The sequence below is a fragment of the Vombatus ursinus genome, unplaced genomic scaffold (genome assembly GCF_900497805.2).
Source record: "Vombatus ursinus unplaced genomic scaffold, bare-nosed wombat genome assembly UNPS02014772.1, whole genome shotgun sequence".
In the NCBI taxonomy this organism is placed as follows: Eukaryota; Metazoa; Chordata; class Mammalia; order Diprotodontia; family Vombatidae; genus Vombatus; species Vombatus ursinus.
The window spans coordinates 22,441,944-22,461,839 of record NW_020954550.1 but is presented as its reverse complement, the minus strand read 5'-3'; the positions used below and the strand labels follow the sequence as shown (position 1 = coordinate 22,461,839).

Genomic DNA, 19,896 nt, shown 5'->3' with positions numbered 1-19,896 from the left:
CTGCATCCGCCTGGTTTCAGTAGAGATCAGAAATACAGCTGAGCTAGCTAGATCCAAGTTAGTTTAGTTTAAAAGAAAGGTTGTTATCTCTCACACCGATACCCCCTAGGATACTTCATGGACATCCGTTTGTTTAGCTCCACAAAATTACCATCCCCAAAAGATACGGTATGTCCTTTCCTGTTTTTGTGTAGTTAAGGGAGTTTTTATCTCCTCCAGGAAGACAGCATGTCTGCTAGTTAAGTTCCCCTAGCAAAGACTACAGGATACAGATGAGCCTCCAGAGAACAATTAACATTTCTTAACTGTTAAGAGGGAGTGATGAGCCTTACCTGAAGCCAGCCCACCTTTCTCAGCACAGCCAACTGTAATGTTTCTGCTCCAACCCTACAACCTATCACCTTTTCTCCATGCCTAACAACACCTCTTCTTTGATTTGTGTTAATAAGGAGGGTCCCCTCCTTCTCTGGAAGGTCACTAGCCTTATTGAGGTGGCCAGTCTGACCTGCTTTGTTAACAGTTCCTCGGCATACCTTTATTGTATTTTACTTGCCATACTATACTTATCCTATCCAAAGAGTTTTAGGGGTGGAAATTAACTCAGACATCTGCCAATAAGATCACTCTCTCTAATAGGTTGGAAGGAGTGCTAGAAGAAAAGTTTTCAACAATATTAAGCAAAAGAATTTAGTCCTCTAACCTCTCACATCTGGACTGAAGAATAATGAGGCAAACAAACACTTGACCTTGATTGGGCATTAGAAATATTTGTTGGATGGCTGCATTGTGGGCGGCCCTCCAGGTCTCCAGCAGGCAGGAGTTAGGAAGAAAGGGTTTGCCTAAACATGCACAGGCCAGATTTCTCCCTCCACCCACCTGCTCTCTGCAGACACACCATAGACATAAACAATATATAGCTGCCCTCAAGTTCGGCCATAGTAAGTCAGCTTCAATTTATTCCCCAGGGAATCTGTCCTGCTGTCCAGTTCAAGTCTTCACTCTTCACTAGGGTTGCTAAATAAATTCAAGACAAGCACATTGTATAAAAAGTTAGTGATATTTAAAAAAAAAAAAAAGATTGGAGGAGAAATGTCAGGAAGCTATATATCAAGGAGAGAAGGAGTGGAATTCAGGGAACTCTCTGGGTAGGGTCAAGTTTGTATACCTTGATACAGTGATATGTGTGTTGCTCCCCTGGAGAGAATGTAAGTTGGTTGAGGGCAAGGCAAATACTTTTAGATTGAATACAAAAACAAAAGGTGGCTGAGAAGCAGCCCCACTAACAACAAAGAAGTTTCCAGTCAACAGAAAGAGAATGGGAAAAAAAATCTTGAAGTTTCAAAAAATTTGGCCCAGTTTCTTCAAATTCAAAGTTACAGTCCTGTTGACCGTCCTACTTCTTCTGCCTCCTGAGGGTCAGAGGTATTTGTCTCCTGAACCTTCAGACTCTAGACATAAACAATTAAGAGTGCTGGCTTTTGAGTCAGAGGATCTGGGTTCAGATCCTGGCTTTGCCTTTGGTACTTATGTCACCTCGGACATGTCACTTTTAATTTCTCTAGGCCTCAGTTTCCTCAGCTGTAAAACTGGGGGGAGATATCTTCTAAGGTCCTTTCTAATGCTAGATCTAGTAGATCTAGCTAGCTAGCCAGATCCAGCATTCCTTCTCCTTTCTACACATTATGCCCAAAGCTTAGTAATTTCTGTTCCTTTGAGGAGGATCCTTTACTTTTTCCTTTGGTCTTTCATTTAAAATCTATGGAGTATCCTTGTTTTGTATAGCATACTTTAAAAAAAAAAAAAAAAAGGAAACTATATATGCAACAGAACAGTTTTGCATCTTATCCAAAAAGCTAAGTGCATCTCTGTATTTCCCTTCCCTAGATGTAGACAAGGGACTTTTTAAGTTTATACATATTCTAACAGTTGCCCCTCTATCTAGATCTTAAACTAGAAGTTAAGATTCCAGAAGAAGAAAGAATTAACAATCTTTCCCATCTCCCTTTCAGGTTCTTACCATATTCTTTGCATCCAGTACTATAGGTAGCTAGATGGCTCAATGGATAGAGCTCTGAGCCTGGAATCAGGAAGACCTGAATCAAATGCAGCCTCAGATACTTAACCTGGGCAAGTCACTTAACCCTGTTTGCCTCAGTTTCCTCATCTGTAGAATGAGCTGGAGTAGGAAAAGGCAAACCACTCCAGTATCTTCGTCAAGAAAACCCCAAATGGGGCCATGAGGAGTCAGACACAACTGAACAACAACACTCTAGGCCCCTCTCCTTCAGTTCCCCACCCTACATCCCCTTCCATCCCCCATTTCCCTGGTTTTTAGGCACAAACCTCATAGCGCTTCCGATGGCTTGGTGGGTCAGGTCTCCATACTTGACAGTGTGTACAAGCAGCTGACCCTCTCTCTATCAGACTATCTCAGTAAAAGATGAATTTTAAGCTATTAGCTCTGAATTTTGGCTGCCCAGGGAGGTCGCTTTCATTTAATCACATTTGCCACTATGTAACCACCCCTTAAAGTGTTATCTTACCTTTCTTAGAACCACTTACCCCTGATTGGGTGGGGTATGCCTCTGTCCCTCAGGAAATAAGGTACTGATTATGGAATCAAAGCAATGTATGAGAAGAGAGGTAGAAAGTTCAACAGACCTTTAAATTCCCTCTGCTTATTCTCCTCTTCACCCACCCCTCCACCTTTTCTCTTATCTCCTTCCCTTCATCTCCCCCCCCCCCCCATGCTTACGTTCCCCATCAACTGACACAGACATGCATGCCTGTTGGCTGATGAGGCAGAAAGATTTCTAGGTTTGTCTCCGCCACCTAACATTGTGCCCAGTCCCCTGGAGTTAAATTTCCTGAACCAGAGACAAACTGGCAGCCATGAAGTCTGATCCCTGCCTACGACCACAGACACTGGGGCAGCTCCAGCACTGGCAGAGTCAGAGATGCACTGAAGCTATGCATTCCTCAGACGCCTGCCTGTTCTGATGGCAAACAGGTACCACTCCAGAGCAATATTATTAGCTGCCAGACAGAGACTCATTTGGAAATGGAACAGTAGTCAGAAGAACAGGGTTCAAGACACAGCTGACCTTGGACTAGTCTGTCCTGCTATTTAATGACTTAACTATCACTTTGGACAAGTCTCTGTTTCTTCCTCTGTAAAATGACAAAGTTGGACTACAAAATCACTGAGTTTCCTTTCAATTCTAACATTCTAGCCCAGCAGTTCTCAAATTTTTTGGTCTCAGGACTCCCTTTACAATCTTAAAAATTAGTGAGTATCTCTTTTATATACTCTTTTTTTTTTTTTGAGGCAATCAGGATTAAGTGACTTGCTCAGGGCTATACAGCCAGTAAGTGTCTGAGACCAAATTTGAACTCAAGTCCTCCTGACTCCAGGGCTGGTGCTCTATCCACTGTGCCACCTAGCTGCTCCTACTTTTATATGGTCTTTTTTTTTGGCTAGGCAATGGGGTTAAGTGACTTGCCCAGGGTCACAGAGCTAGTAAGTGTCAAGTGTCTGAGGCCAGATTTGAACTCAGGTCCTCCTGACTCCAGGCCTGGCACTCTATCCTGCACCACCTCGACTACCCCTTATATACTCTTTAAAATTATTGAAGACCCCAAAGAGATTTTGTTAACATGGGTTATACCTATCAATATTTACTGGATTAGAAATTAAAACTGATATATTTTTAAAATATTTCTTTATTAAATCATTTAAAATAACAGTAGCAAACCCATTACGCGTTAACATAAACAACATTTTTATGGAAAATTTTATTTGCTAAAACAAAAAAATTAGTAAGAAGAGTGGCATTGGTTCTCGTGTTTTTGCAAATCTTTTTAATGTCTGGCTAACAGAAGACAGCTGGATTCTCATCTCTGCTTTCAGTCTGTTGCAGTATGTGGTTTAGATAGAACAAATAAAGAAAATTCAGCCTCACACAGATATGTAAATAGAAGAGGAAGGAGAATTTTAACAGGCTACTAATGTTTTAATTATTACGAAAATAGTTTTTGACTTCTTAGGTCCACTGAAAAGGTCTCAGGACCCTCAGGGATGCTTGGACCTATTTGAGAACTGATGCTGGGAAAGATTGAAGGCAAAAGGATAAGGGGATGGTAGAGGATGAGATGGATAGATAATGTCATGGAAACAATGAACATAAACTTGAACAGACTTCAAGAGATAGCAGAGGATAGAAGGGCCTGGCGTGCTATGGTCCATGTGGTCTAGAAGAGTTGGATATGACTGAATGACCGAATAAGTCTAGCCCAATGTTCAGATACTCAACATACCAGACTAGGGGTATAAATAGTCATGATAACGCTGTCATCGGTAACCAAAAGAGATGCACTACTACCAAATGCTCTGAAAAGTCTAGTGTAACAGATGATTATACAGATAATATAGAATAGACACTTTTCCAGAGTCCAGGCTGCATACCCATGAAAAAGCCACGTGACTCAGAAGCCTCCATCTGAATACCACTGGATTAGACAAAAGTAAGCTTTTAATAGTAAATAAAAATGTGTCTTATTGGAGAAATGACCAATGCTCATCAAGAACTGCGAGCTCAGTTCACAAGAGACTTTTCCATTCAGTTTATCAAAGTAGCAGCTTGAATACAAGCAGGGAATCAATGAAGTGATTAATCCCCAGAGTGAGGAACTTCAGAGCGAGAGATCCCTCAACCAGCAGGAGACGAAACCCATCCATAACTCAGTATATAAAATCAAGGGAGTTGCCCAACATCTAGTGATGAAATGACTTACACAGCTAGTAAATGTCAGAGGCCAGATTTTAATCGAAGTCTTCCTGACTCTAAATCCAGAAGTGTCATTCTAGCTGCCCTGCCTACATAAAGTGATTTTCACCCTAATTATAAATTTGTCATCCCCTCTAAATTATATAATTTATATATGCCAACAAAACAAAACATTTGGTAGGTCCTGTCTCCAATATTCCATTTGTACCCTCAGAATTATGAATGCAAGTATTTTAACCCAAACGCTGGGGAATTTCTTACTCTACTTACTCTTACTCTAATTAGAGTACTTCTATACCCACATTATCTATCCAAGTGTTCACCTGGCTGCCAATGTAGGAAGACACTAATTGGCTCTTCAGCCCCAAATCATGCCCCACTGCTGCTATCCTCATAGTCGGACTGACAATCAGATGCTAAGCATGGCACTCATCTGCTTTCCGGCATAACAGGCACAACCAGCTTCCCCTCTGTATCAGACTTATCTTGGTGACAATAGAAATTTCCCTAATGACCTCAAAAATGCACCTCAACTTCATTGATCTTGACCCCTTGCTGGCAAGCTCCTCTGGTCCCAGCTCCTTTCCTGCAACACAACTGAACTATGGGAAAGGAAAGAAGGTGGAAATCAATGTAAAAAAAGGTTAAGGAGGAAGGAGGAGCTGTAAACACAGGTGGTAGAATGCAGAGGACTTTTTTTAAGTCACAAATAGTCAGGGTTGGGATAAGGAGGAGAGGACTATGGAGACAGCCGAGGAGTTAGAACAATGGAAGAACAAGGGAAAGCAGGAGACGAGTGTTAAAGCAGAAGGCTCATGGGCTCTGGAATCAGAGTACCTGGATTCAAATTCCACCTTGGACAATACCTACCTGAGTAACCTTGGAGAGTTATTTGATCTCTCCCAGTCTCCATTTCCTCACCTCTAAAGTCATAGAATCAGAGGTTCTTACCATCCTCATGTTAAGAACTTGTTCTGTGAACCTGTTTTCTTAATATTTTGATCAACTGTATTTCATTATGATTGGTTTGCTATATAATCCTTTGAATTTTGTTTTATGCATTTAAGAACATTCTGATAAGAGGTCCATAGGCTTCACCAGATTGCCAAAGGGGTCCATGACAAAAAATGGTAAGAATCCCTGGACTAGATGATCCCTTCAAGGCCTTTCCAGTTAAGATATGTGGGCAAAGAGATATTTCCAAAACAACAAGAAAGGGGGGAGGAAAAGGAAGGGGAAAGGAAAGGGGAACCATGAACCATAGCAACAAAAAGTCTACTAGCAATCATACATCTAATACCACAAAGTCAATTTTAAGTCTACATTATCTAGTTTCAAGATAAGAATCATTTAGAACTGGAAGTGACAATTAGAGTTCCTCTAGTCCAAGCCACTCATTTTACAGATGGGAAAACCAAGGCTCAGAGAGAGTGACTTGCCCAAGGTAACACTAGTAATGTCGAAGAAGGATTTAAACCCAGGTCCTCTGACACCAAATCCAGTATTTAATCAATTAACAAATATTTATTAAGCACTTACTATGTGCTAAGCACCATGCTAGGTATTGAGGATAAAGATAAAAAGAATGAAAAATCCCTAATTACAATATGCTTACATATTAAAATAAGTACACATAAAAATACAGAAAACAGAAAGTTAAAAATCCATATATATGCATATGTGTGAATACAAAAAGAAGTTAAATATGAGGTAATACGGGTGGAAAGGTACCAAAATTTGGGGGGGGAGCAGAAAAGGCTTCATGTAGAAGATGGTGTCCGAGCTGCATCTGAAGGGAAGAGAGGGATGAATAAGGCAGAGGAAGGGAGGAAGGAAGGGAGGGAGGAAGGAAAGGAGGGAAGGAAGAAGGAAGGGAGGAAGGGAGAGAATACTTTCCAGGGCCTGCCAGTGCAAAGACACCGGGATGGAAGTTAAAGTGTCCTGAGTGAAGAACTGTAAGAAGACCAATCTGGCTGGATTAAAAAAATGAGGGAAAGAAAGTAACATCCAAGGAGGATGGAAAAGTAGGTAGCTAAACAAACTTCCCTAATCCTAATCCTAACCCTTCTCCCACAGAATAGTGTATAGCTAGTGTGATTGTAAATAGTTAACTCCACCATCTTTGTAAGCTGATGAAATTGTGAGTCACTCATTTATATTTAAGTTTTAAACACATCAATTCTTGATTGAGATCTCCTTAGCTTGCTAAAGAAAGTGAGTGGAGAATTTAATTTAGATGCTTGTTTGCAATAAAATGAATTAATTTTACTCTTGTTTGGGATTTTCACTCATCTAAATCCAAAATCCTTTTAAATTTCCCCAAAGGGAAAGAATTTATAAGTGTGTGCTTTCTGAACAGCTTCATTCTCTGTACTTGGTACACTTAGGTTTTAAAAAAGTAAATGTATACTGGCAACTAATTTATTTAAAAATACTGATGCAAAGTTTTATTTTTCCCCACCCTCAAGAGTTTAAAATGTTAGGAGCAGAAAGGGTATTAGCTGGAAGAAATTAATACCGTAATAATATTTTATCCTGGAGGCAACAGGAAGCCACTGGAGCTGGTTGAGCAGGGTAGTCACATGATCAGATCTGTGCTTAAGGAAAATTACTTGGACTGCATTGTATTGGGTGGACAAATTGGGAGATGCTTGAGACAGGGAGAACAATTAGAAAGATGTTGTAATAGTGGAGGTGACAGGTGAAGAGGGCCTGAATAGCTGGATGAGTGTAGAAAAGGGGTGGGAAGTAAGGTAGAAATGTCAAGATCTGGCAACTGATTGGATATGTGGGGTGAGGGAGATTGAAGAGTCTATACAATGACAAGATAATGGACCTAAGACACTGGAAGGATAGTGGTACCTTCAGGAGAAATAGGAAGTTTAGAAAATGGGAAAGTGTAGAGAGAAAGATAATGAGTACAATTTTAGAAGGGTTGAGTTTAAAATATCTCTTGGATATCCATTTTGAAATATTCACTAGGCAACTGGTGATAGGAGATTAAAGCTCAGAGGAGAGTCTGGGGCTGGATATGTAGAGCTGGAATCTGCAAAGAGATGCTAGTTAAACTCTGGGGAGCTGATGAGGTTTCTATGACAGCCTACAGAGGGAGGAAAAGGTCATGACAACCTTGAAGAGTACTCACAGTTAGGAGGTATGGTGATGAGTCACCAAAGGAAAGTGAAAAAAAAAAAAAGCCATCAGATAGCTAAGAAGTGAACCAGAAGAATGGAGGGTCACAAAACCCAAAAAGTATCTAGGAGGAGATGATAGTCAACAGTGTCAAATACAGCAGATAGATCAAGAAGGATTAAGACTGAGAAAAGGCCATCTGATCAAAGGCAATTTTGGAGATAGCACAGTTTCAGAGGAGTGAGCCACTGTGCAAAAGTTTGAGGAGAGAAAATGGTAGTAGCAATCTTAGACAACTTTTTCAAGAATTTGCCTTGAAAATTCCATTATGCTACACTGCCTCTAACCACATGACAGAACATGTTTCACATTTTTAGAAAAATAATGAAACAGAGAAGATCCTCAACTCAAGTCCTGCTCCAATGCCTCCCGGAGATGTAGATAGGTGACCATGGATTCTGTGCTAAAGGAAAGTAACCTCTGGCAGAACCTACCAAGCTGGAAAGGCTTCCCTACAATCTGTCATTGGTCTGTTAAACAAGGACCATAATGTTTAATTTCAGAAAGGCTCATTGACAGGTTAAACTCTGGGTAACACTTTTTTCACCATACACCTCTACAGCTGAAGAGAGATATGTATACTCAATTAAATTATCCATCTTTAACACAGTGAAGTGGACAAGGTTAATGGCTACTGTATTTACATCTAAGCCTTAAACTAAATTGACTAATATTAAGACAAAAATAACACTAGGCCTTATGTTTATAATTCCTTCTTAAAACTTCCAAAATCTCTCCATAGTGCGCACCCTGAATTTCAAAATTGAGGTATGGGGGTGGAGAAACCACAAGACTCCTAGTTTAAATAATACAGCATTTCAATAGGAGTTAAATTGAAATGTGAGGAGAGAAATTTTGACATGAAGGGAGGGTGAACAAGAAGAGTTCAGGCCAGTGGCCAAAAAGGAATTAGGACCTTTATTTATGGCAAAAATATGACATGTTACATGAGTCACATGCAATTTTTCAAGTTCAATGTTTCTATATAGAGGAGGCTAAAAAAGAATTCATAGAAAGCACAGGAAACACAGGCATCATTCCTACCTTCCCTTGGCGTGAAATCTGAAGCCCAATACAAGAGCATAATTCTAAAGCCCAGAGTCTTGGGAGAGAAAATAAATGTTTGGTCAGGTGCAAGTCAGTATGGTACAGTGGAAAGCACTTGGAGACAAAGGACCAATGAAAATCCTGCCTCCACCACGGGTCACACCACCTGTGTGTGACTTCTCTAGGCCTCAGTTTCCTCATGTGTAAGATGGAGAAGAGGTGGACTAGATAAACTACACGGGCCCTTTCAGTTTTTAATCACTAATGCTAAGAAGTTCAGGATGTTGCCCTCCAGACTTTAACCCTAATATGGCCAAGAAACCATCTGGGACTAAGAGATTGCTTTAAAAATGCCACCACTTAGTCTCCTTTGTAGCCCCCCTCTCCCATCCCGCGGGAATGAGGAAGGGGGCGCTGGCCACACGGCCTCCCTTCCTGCAGTCTCTGCCCGGGCCCCCGAACCTTACCCGTGCTTCGCGCGCTTAGCTATGCAAGAGTTAAAATCTGGGGTCCTCAAGTTACCAACATGGCCTCAGAGTTTGCTAGATCACCGCTGAGCTCTCCCCCTTGCAACGCTTCCGCTGGGCAGGCCGGACGGAGACGGCCGCTGGGCACCTGTCCCCAGCCTGCCAGCCCCGGCTCTCCAGATTCCCCGCGCGCCCTCCCGCCTGCCCGTCCGCGGACCAGCACGCGCGGGGCCCCGCGTCCGCCCCTCTCCGGGCCTGCCCTGCGCAACCAGGGTGCCCGGAGAGGCCACGGGCAGGCGAGGTGAGCAGCCCATACCTCCGAATGCCTGGCGCGTCCAGAAGAGCCCCAGGAAGGCGGCGAGAACGGGAAGGCGGCCAGCAGGGAGCCCCTTCATCCCGCCAGGAAGCGCCCCCCGCGCCCCGGGCACATTCCAATCGCGGGCGGCAGCCCGGGCTACCTGTAGCCCCAGTCGGGCCCCTCCCCAGCGGGCGCTCCCGACCGCGCAGCGCGCGCCTGACCGGGTCGGGCTGAGGGGCGCCGCCCCCTCGCTGCACCAGGCCGGCCCGGGGCAGTGGGCGGAGGAGAGGGGAATTGAACGAGATTTTTGAGCTGCAGCTGTTCTGTTCTGTCAGGCCTCTCGACCCGACAGCCCATCAGTGGAGAAGTTCCCTTTGGAGATTTGGGCTGTGTTTGGAGAGCCCTTCCCTGGGCATTAGCCACAAGTAGCCTGTGGAGAGGAGGGGGCTGCTGGGACCTTCCCCCAGACGTAGCTCGAAAGGGCCCCGGCGCCTTTCGGTGCGCGCCTAATAATGTATAATTCATCCCTAGAAGTTATTTCTCGAGCATCGGTTGGGCGTATAACCTTAACATTTGGTGGAAGAGGTGGTCCTAGGCCCTCAGATGTCAAAATATTCTCTGAGACTTAAACCCTGTAAAAGTTTGGGGTTGTTTTTAAAATCAGCAGTAACTTCATTATTGTAGCAAACTCCTGGTCAAGTCAGCAAGCATTTATTAAGCACCTGCTATACTCCAGGCTCAGTGTTAATCCCTGGACAAAGCACAATCCTCAGGGAGCTCACATTCGAATGGAGGAGACAAGAAGCAATTATGTGCAAATAAGATAGATATATGTAGATATAGATAGATATGTGTATTATCTATATGCATATATATGTAGATATGTCTCTATCACCTTTTTTACTGGGATACTGGGCAAATCACTTAACTTTTCAGTGCCCCAGGCAACTCTTTAGAAGCTTCAAAGAAGGTGCCAACTTAGAATTTCCTCACTAGAAAACTTCACATGGCCCCCTTCTGCCTTTCCAGTCTTCCTGAAACAATGGGAGTGGACATCGAGTGAAAAGGCAGAGTCCTGCCTAACCACTAACCACGCTGAGAGGTTAAGTGGTCTTGGTGGAACTCTCACTCGGCAATACAAGGCAGTATGTATTCTAGTAAATCAAATGAATGATAAAAATTGTAAGAACTACAGGCCTTCAAAGTAGGTAGACATGTCTGGTATGGTCAGGGAAATCTTTATAAAGAACTCACGTGAGCTGAGTGGAACCTATGGCTGGGACTTGGTTAAGGAAAGAGAAAAGGGGGTAGCATTTTTGGCCGTGAGAACAGTACCCACTAAATGACACAATATGTCAAAACAGAATCCCAAAGTTGGAAAACACCTTAGAGATCATCATCTAGTGGAAAGAATACTGTATAGGGAAATCAGAGGATCCAGGTTTCAATACCCATGTTTTGTCTTTTTTATTTTTAGGCAGTTGGGGTTAAGTGACTTGCCCAGGGTCACACGACTAGTGTTAAGTGTTTGATCTGAGGCTGGATTTGAACTCAGGTCCTCCTGACTCTACGGCAGGTGCTCTATCCTCTGCACCACCTAGCTGCCTTCTCATATTCATGTTTTGCCACAAGTTGTTTGGCCTTGATTAAGTCTTTTAATCTCTTTGGGCGTCAGTTTTGTAATTTGTGAAGTGATAGGATTGGACTAAACGTGGGGCCTAAATGATCTCAAGGGACCCACACTGGGGAACTGTCACAACACTCTCCTCTGATCATACTACAGTTTGCCAATTATTTTCTTAAAATGCAGTACCTTGAACTGAATACAATACTCTATAGTGTTGTTATGGGAGAAATATCTCCTCTCTGAGTTCATATGGTAGGTAACTGCTGCCAAAATATTTACCACAATGCAGAAATATAAAGGTAAAAACCTAGGTTTTATTGTTAGGCTCAAGCATAGGTTCAGGCCTTGGAGAAAAAAACAAACCTGAGCAACCATTAGGATTCCAATAAGCCTTCTTGTAGGCAAAATTACATCAGAGTGACAGAGGACTAATTCTGTTAAATATTGCTGTCTTGTACATTCTTCTTAGGTCATAAAAGTTAAAAGACAGATTCATAATAGCATATTTCCTTAAATGTCATAAAAGTTGAACAAACTTAGCTAAAAAGAGACAAAATCTCATACATCTCCTAAAGATATAAACTCTATAGGTAAAATAAGTCAGGTTACAGATTAAACTACTTTTAGAGGGTTCACAAATAGGTGAAATTGAGGGAAAAGATTTACATGTCTTCAAGGTGTCAGGGACAGTTGAAATTCTTCCTCTGGCTTCTTATTGGAGGAAAACATAAGTAAATTTTCACATCCCATGGGACACGTTTCAGCCAGCTCACCAACCTCTCAACTAAAAGAAAAATGCCTTGATTTTCCCTTAACATTATTATTCTATGAGTCAGGTTTTGGTCAAGTAAGGTCAACATTAATGGAAGATTGGCCTTTAGTCAACTAAAACCTGCAGGAGGAATGACCCTTACCCCTGAATAATTAATTAATAAATTAATAATTAATAAAAAGAAATTTTAAAATTCCCATTACAGTGTATACTTCATTCACTGAACACAGATGTAGTATGACCAGTGTAGAATACTGTACTATTAATGCAGTCTACAGTTGCATACCTTCTCAACCATATAGCACTTTATAATTTTCAGAGGGTTTTCATATACCTTATTTCATTTGACCTAAACAGCAATACAATAAGATAATGCAGGTATTATATTATCCCCATTTCACAGCTATGGAATATGAAGCCCAGAGAGGTGATGTAGTGCCTGTGTACCCTCCTCTTGGCACTTTGCTCATGGTGGGGATGAAATTAAAGCTTAGAGGTCCTCATCTACACAGGCATTAAGCCCAGATCCTTGGTCTCACTAACATGCATCACCTGAGTAATAGAGTTAAATAGGTCCAGTGGAAGGTGGGGGTGGGGATGAAGTTAGCATCTAGATCTTCTCTGCAGCTGCCTCCTCCACTGTCCTTACTTCTGGGTCCACCCTTCATCCTGTTTCATTCTGAAACTTTCTCAAGTCCCAGCCATGCACTGCTCAGCAGTCTAAATTTGAAAGACATGGCATTCTGCTGAGTGCTGGAGAACTCTGCCTAAGCTGCAAGCATGTTAACACCGATGTGTTTGAACATCCCAGTAAATAACACGAAACCTCCAAAGTTTGTGCATCTTCTCCAAGTGATTGCCAAGTGTTTAGCCCTACTATTTCCCCCAAATATAAACATTTGCAGTTGAGAAAACAACAAAGTTTCATGATGTTTCCTTGAGAGCAGAGACCATCTTTTACCTTTCTTTATATCCCTAGTGCTTAACACAATGCCTGGCACACAGTAGGTGCTTAATAAATGCTTCTTGACCGACCACTGATTGACCAATTGACTGAAATTTATTATTAGCCTGCTAAAGAGGACTGTACCAGCTAGTAGCAGCTTCAACCTAAGATACAGATTGAGTTTTTATAGCTTTTTAGGCTTGCTGAGAGCACACAGCCAATCAGAGGCATTCCAAGGTCAAAAGGAAAATGGCGAGTGGGGGCCTAGAAGTGTGGACAGACCCCTATCTGAGAGTCTCAACAGTTAATAAAGATCAGATTTATTCCTCTGAATTTCTCTGTGATTAGTAATCGCTAATATAGAGAAGACCCCCTTCAAGACAGAATAAGTCTGGCTCACCCTGTTGTTACCAGTAGGAAGGGAAATAAAGGATAGCCTGAGGGTCTTTATTAACATAACCCCTGTTTCTTTGGCCTCTGAAGTGGTTGTTCTATCTGGAGAGATGCTTCCCCAAAACTCACAGTACTCGTGTTAATCCTCCTCCACAAATGCAACCAGGATATTGACAAGATGTCAATTCTTGACTTGTCCTACTATTTTCCCAAATTAAAAAATTTGCAGTTATGAAAATGACAACGTTGGTACCTTAAAAGTCACTCAGGAGTGAGTGATTACCCATTTCATTAATTATTCTTCTTACTAACCTGGAGAGATTGCATCTAATACAATGCCTCTCCAAATGTTCAATGGATCTTTGTTGAATTGAATTGTATGTGTGTGTGTTCATGCGAGTGTAAAGTCAAAGTAGCTGGTGGTGCAGTGGATTGAGTGCTGGACTTGGAGTCAAAAAGACTCATCTCCAAGAGTTCAAATCTGGCCTCAGATACTTGCTAGCTATGTGACCCTGGTCAAGTCACTTAGCCCTGTTTGCCTCAGTTCCTCATCTGTAAAATGAGCTGGAGGAGGAACTGGCAAACCACTCCAGTATCTCTGCCAAGAAAATCCTAAATGAGGTCACAAAGAATCAGACATGACTGAAAAAAATGACTTAACAACTATCTGACTTCAGATCTAGTGCTTTATCCATTGTTCTATCTAGCTACCTAGAGTAAAAGAAAGGTAGGGAGACAGCTCATGCCAGTTGCTCTGGGTACTGGAGAAGATTTTTGAGAGTCCCTTGGACAGCAAGGAGAGCAAATCAGTCAATACATAAAGAAATTAAATCAGATTATTCACTGAAAGATCAAATACTGAAGCTGAAGCTTAAATACTTTGGCCGTGTAAGGAGAAGATGGGACTCACTAGAAAAGACCCTGATGTTAGGAAAGATTAAAGGCAAAAGGAGAAGAGGATGGCAGAGAATGAGATGGATAGATAGTGTCATGGGAACAATGAACATGAACTTGGACAGACTTCAAGAGATAGTAGAGAACAGAAGGGCCTGGCATGCTGTGGTCCATGGGGTCGTGAAGAACCGGACAGGAATGAACAACTGAACAACAGGTGTAAAGTCAGTGAAGACAGACAGGTGTGTTCAGTCCTTTGTCTCTTCCTAGCACCCAAAGCAAAGTGTTGCCTGTATGCTTGTTAAATGATTGATTTGGTTATAGCAGGGGAAAGTTGTGGCTAGATGCTAACAATTTTCAGAGTTCAGAAATAGCTGCTTCAGCCAAGAAGTCTTCTCATCTGCTTGGCTGCTTTGGAAGGAGTAATATTTGCCCATTAAGGAATCAGAAATGAAAAATGAAAACACAAAAGAGAAATATTTAATTATTTAACACTATTTAGAATTGCTTCAAGTTTTTCATATATGTATGCATTAATCACACAATCAAATGAGTGTATGTAAAGCACTTTAAGTACTTAAGTAATGTGAGCTATTATTAGTAACAAATGTTTACTGAGCATCTATGCTGGGCACTAAGGGTATGGCAGAAGTGAATTAAGGTATGGTCCCTTAAATTAAAAAAAAAAACAGAAAAGAAAGAAAGAAACTTTCTGTATTATTATCTCTCCCATTAGAATATGATCTCCTTGACAGCAGGGACTGTCTTACCTTTCTATTGGCATTACCAGTGTTTTGCACAAAGTAAGTGCTTAATAAATGCTTTGTCATTCATTCACTCATTCATTCATTCATTCATTCCCTTAGTTTAAAGAGCTTACCTCCCCATAAGGCTCCTACAAGTCTCCAGAGTAAACAAATAAGCACTCCTCACCATTAGAAGGTATTTATTTAACACTAATACTGGGGATATAAAGAAGCTTAAGTTTCAAGAGACGTACAACCTAGTTGGAGAGATATAGGCAGCTACATAACAAAGACATACAACAATATATGGTAGCAAAGGCTAAGTAACCAGATGAATAGTATAGAAGAAAATGCTTTCAGAGTGCAGGGGGACATCAATTCTAGGGGGAATCAAGGTTGACCTCATGGAACAGGTAGGAGTTGAACTGGGTCTTGAAGAAAAGGTAAAATTTACACACAAATGGTGAGCAGGAAGGGAGGTATCAAGTTAGGAAAAAAGCAGAAGCTGGAATGTGAGGTCCTAGGTTGGGGATAAGAGAATTTCTTGCTCAACTTTATTACCATCATTTACTTAAGATGAGCAGGTCAGTAACTAGCTAGAGTGTGCAAAGTCAAACTGAGACATCAACTATATCTCTAGTGTTAACTGGTTAGTTCCTGCTCAGTTAACATGTCTACAAATTTACAGCTTGAGATAACAGCTATAGCCTCAATGTTTCCCAGCTAGTTTCCTCTTTTGGTTAATGTAGATCTTCCTTTTCTGCCATCTATTCTTTGGTCTGTAAATTATCATCTTCCCTTATTTACTCTTTGATATTCCACTATACCCATCCTGATCCTGTAACCAAAACCTATATAAGACTGCTAAAATACTGCTCTGACCCACTGATTTTTGCATACTGTGAGTCTATGCTCTGAACATAATAAAGTGGTTTTTCTATCCTTGTGTTGTTGATTATATAATTGGCAGCAACTCCTATCAGTGAATTCTAGGACAATTTTTGTCACAGGGAACAAGAAGTAGATCAGTTAGGCTAGTGTTTCATTTTTGTAGGGTAGTAATAGGAGACTAGAAGATAGAGGTCAGTTTGTGAAATGCCTCGAGTGCCAGCCTAAATGGTTTGTCCTCTGTCCTGTAGGTAGTGAAAAGCCATTTAAAAATTTTTAGCAGAATGGCAATATAACAGAATTTGATAATTAGAAAGTGTACATCTAACCTATCCCATACATGGAAGGAATGTCTAGCATAACATACCCAATTAGTGAGTGCCTAGCCTTTGCTTGAAGACCTCCAGTGAGGAGGAACCCCCCCATTCCTCAGGGCAGCCTATTTCCTGACATCAGGTTGTAGGTCATAGGAAACTATCAGAAATGCTAAGAACAAAGGATGTTCATGAAGTCTACATCGGTACATTTGAAAAGATGCAAAGTATTGTATTTGTCCAAATATAGGCTGCCCTAAAATATAGGGCACACCTTTAAAATTAAATAAATTTCAAAGCAATATCTATCTTTCACATAATACTTTCTTTGTATATATTTGTTTTGTATGTTGTCTTCCCCGTTAGATTTTGAGCTCCTTGAGGATAGGAACTATCTTTTTCTTCTTTTTGTATCCCTCGAACTTAGCACAGTGCCTGGCACGTAGGTAGGAACTTAATAAATGTTGATTGATTGATAGGTCTTCCTAACTTCAGACCCAGTCTCTCTCCATTATACATAGGACATACTTTTAAGTTTAATCTGCATAATTTACACTTTCTTAAGTCCAGACAATCAACCAAACAATAAATCAATCCATGTTTTGTAATTTACAGATTTCCAAAGTATAAGTGATCACTGAAAATTTAAGTTGACTCTTATGAACTGGTAGAGTTGGCTCCAGCATACCACTGCCCCAGACTAATAACCTTTAGCAGGAGGCAAATAGATATCATTCTAGCCTCACACTTTTTTTTCTCCTGTCTAGAATCAGTCTCCCTTAGAGAAGGGTGGGAAGAAAAGGCTCTAGAGATATTTAGGTTCACATCTAGACAGACCTATGGGAACACACATAAGCTACATAAGCAACATCAACACCCTAATAATTCTATTTCTTAACAGAAAGAGCTGATTACCAATGTGGGTGTCACTTCAGAATCACTAGTCTATGTACAGTCTGGTGATCAGCTGCTTAAAGCAAAGGTCAAAGTCACCAACAAATTAAAAAAAAAAAAGGCTGATCAGAAGTCATTTCATGCAATTATTAGAGCTCCATCCCAATCTAATTAAACAAGGCTATGAACAAAAGGAAAATGGATAAAAGTAAAAACATTGACTCAATCACCATTTCTTAGGGGAGTTTAATGAATATAAAAGACTTCTCTAATGAGGAGGCTATAAGAGCTCAGAAACTGCCTCAGCCAGCAAATACTTGATCTCCATGCCAATCTGAAAAAAGTGGCATCCAAAGGGAGTGTGCATGAGTCTAGCAAACAAGCTCATTTGTGAAACACTACAAAGAAGGATGACAGAGGATTATAAATGGTGTTGACCCACAAAACAACAAAAAGCAGTGGTGAAAAAAGCTAGTCAGCAAAAAACTTGTCATGAGAACCAATTAATCCAGATCATCCAAAGAATATTCACAGATGAAACTGGAAGGAGGAAAACAAATAGATGTGAAATAAATAAGATTTGCTAGCATTCTATTAAAAAAATCTCATTACCACACTAAAATTCTAAGCCTTCAGTAACCCAATGGGCCATATATGAGGAAGTGGAAATGGTATATAAGAAGATAAAGTCAGGAAGGATAGTGGGGCTAGACTAAGTACATAGAAAAGAAAACCATGCTGGATGCAACAGAGTTGTAAGGCATTCAGGGAATTATAAGCAAAATGTGAATCAAAACAATTCTGAGGTTTCACTACATACCCAAGCAAATTTGCAAAGATGGAAAAAATAGGAATAGACTGTCTGAGGGGTTGTAGAATATCAGGCACATGAATATGCTATTGGTGGAGAGGTGAATTGGTCCAACAACTCTGAAAAGTAATTTGGGGTAGGCTAAGAAACTGACTAAAATGTCTTTACCTTTTGACCAAAAGATCCCACTGCTAGGCATCTATTCCAGGAGGACAATGAAGAAAAAAAGAAGAAAAGGGCCCCATATATGGCAAAATATTTTAGTAGCATTTTTCTTATAATAGCAAAGAACTGGAAACAAAGTAGATGCTCACCAACTGGGTAATGGCTAAACAAATTGTTGCCCATTTACATGTTGCTATGCTCTAAGAAATCACAAATATGAAGATTATAGAGAAGACATACGTGAACTGTTACAAAAGTATAGTAGAACCAGGAAAACAACATACACATTGACTACAAGAGTGTAATGGAAAGAATGGCAACAGCAAAATAGTCCAAACTGAATACTGTGAAATTGTAATATTGTTTGTCCTTCATTTTCAGAGAGGACCAATAACATCACAGGGGATGCCTTCCCTTGCTCAGGAGCTGGATATGAGTGGGGCAGATTCGTGCAAAGTCATCAGCCACACTCTCTCTTCCAGAGTCATCCAAGTCCAGTGGTAGCACAAACATCACACATCAGGACAAAAGTCAAAAGTCAAAATCCTGACAAAACTCAGGCATCAGACAAAACTCAGGTCAGGGATGCAGTAGATGACCTTGGTGTCTTTGATGTCTAACCAAGCTCTCACTAAGTGCTCCATAGCACCTGCTTCAGCTGCCATTGGAACAAATGGTTCTCATGCACCCATTCCACAGAGAGAAATCTTCACGTACTTGGGGTAGACACCTCCCTGACTCACCGACAGTCTTGTGGCCTATCGGTTACCCTCAATCTGGTTTAGTCCATCTGCCTAGACTGTTTACATGATTGTGGCTGCTTCACATGCTAAATAGCTTCTTGGAGACACAAGTAGAGTTGGGTGAATCAGGTAAACACCAAAGGTGGAAAGCAGTCCTGAAAAGGGCTGGGCAAGCCCTCACGCCAAAGGTGCTGGTCCTCCTTGAACACCCATACACACCAATGAAATTATAATAAGCTTGACATCGAAGAAAATACTCATAATAATTTAATAGCTAATATTAATATAGTACTTACTATGTTCTAGGCACTGTGCTAAGTACTTAACAATTATTATCCAATTTTATCTCTATAACAACCCAAAGAAGTAGGTGCTATTATTATCATTCTCATTTTACAGGTGAGGAAGCTGAGGCAGATAGAGGTTAAGTGACCTGCCTAGGGTCACACAGCTAGTAAGTGTCTGAGATCAGATTTGAATTCAGGTTTTCCTGACTCCAGGTTCAGCACTATATCCACTGTGCCACCTAGCTATCCATAGAAGTATATAAGAAGGCACCTCCTCTATTTCTCAGCATAAGTGGAGAACTATGGGTATGGAATGTTGCATATAATATTGGACTTGAATGATATAGTTTTGCTAGCTAGTTGGTCTTGAAAAACTATTTTTTCCTTCTTTTAATTTTTTTTGCTAAGAGATGTCGTTCAGGGCAGAGGGAAAGAGAGGGCCATGTTGGCAATATAGGTATTGCAAAGCAAAATATAATCAATAGAAATATATTTTTTAAAGAGACAGGATAGGGGGCAGCTAGGTGGTGAAGTAATAGAACACCAGCCCTGGAGTCAGGAGTTCAAATCTGATCTCAGACCGAACACTTGACACTTACTAGTTGTGTGACCCTGGGCAAGTCAC

The 19,896-nt window shown here is 41.0% G+C and overlaps 1 protein-coding gene across 1 annotated transcript in view; it reads right to left on the bottom strand.

Annotated features, from left to right (window-relative positions):
* The window catches only part of LOC114044085 (chondroitin sulfate proteoglycan 4-like), a 116,370-nt gene that overhangs the window by 74,013 nt on the left and 22,461 nt on the right, over window positions 1-19,896 (bottom strand). Inside the window, 4 exon segments of the mRNA XM_027863369.1 lie at window positions 9,810-9,987; window positions 9,989-10,082; window positions 10,084-10,175; window positions 10,177-10,199. Coding sequence (XP_027719170.1) covers window positions 9,810-9,987; window positions 9,989-10,082; window positions 10,084-10,175; window positions 10,177-10,199 — 387 coding nt within the window.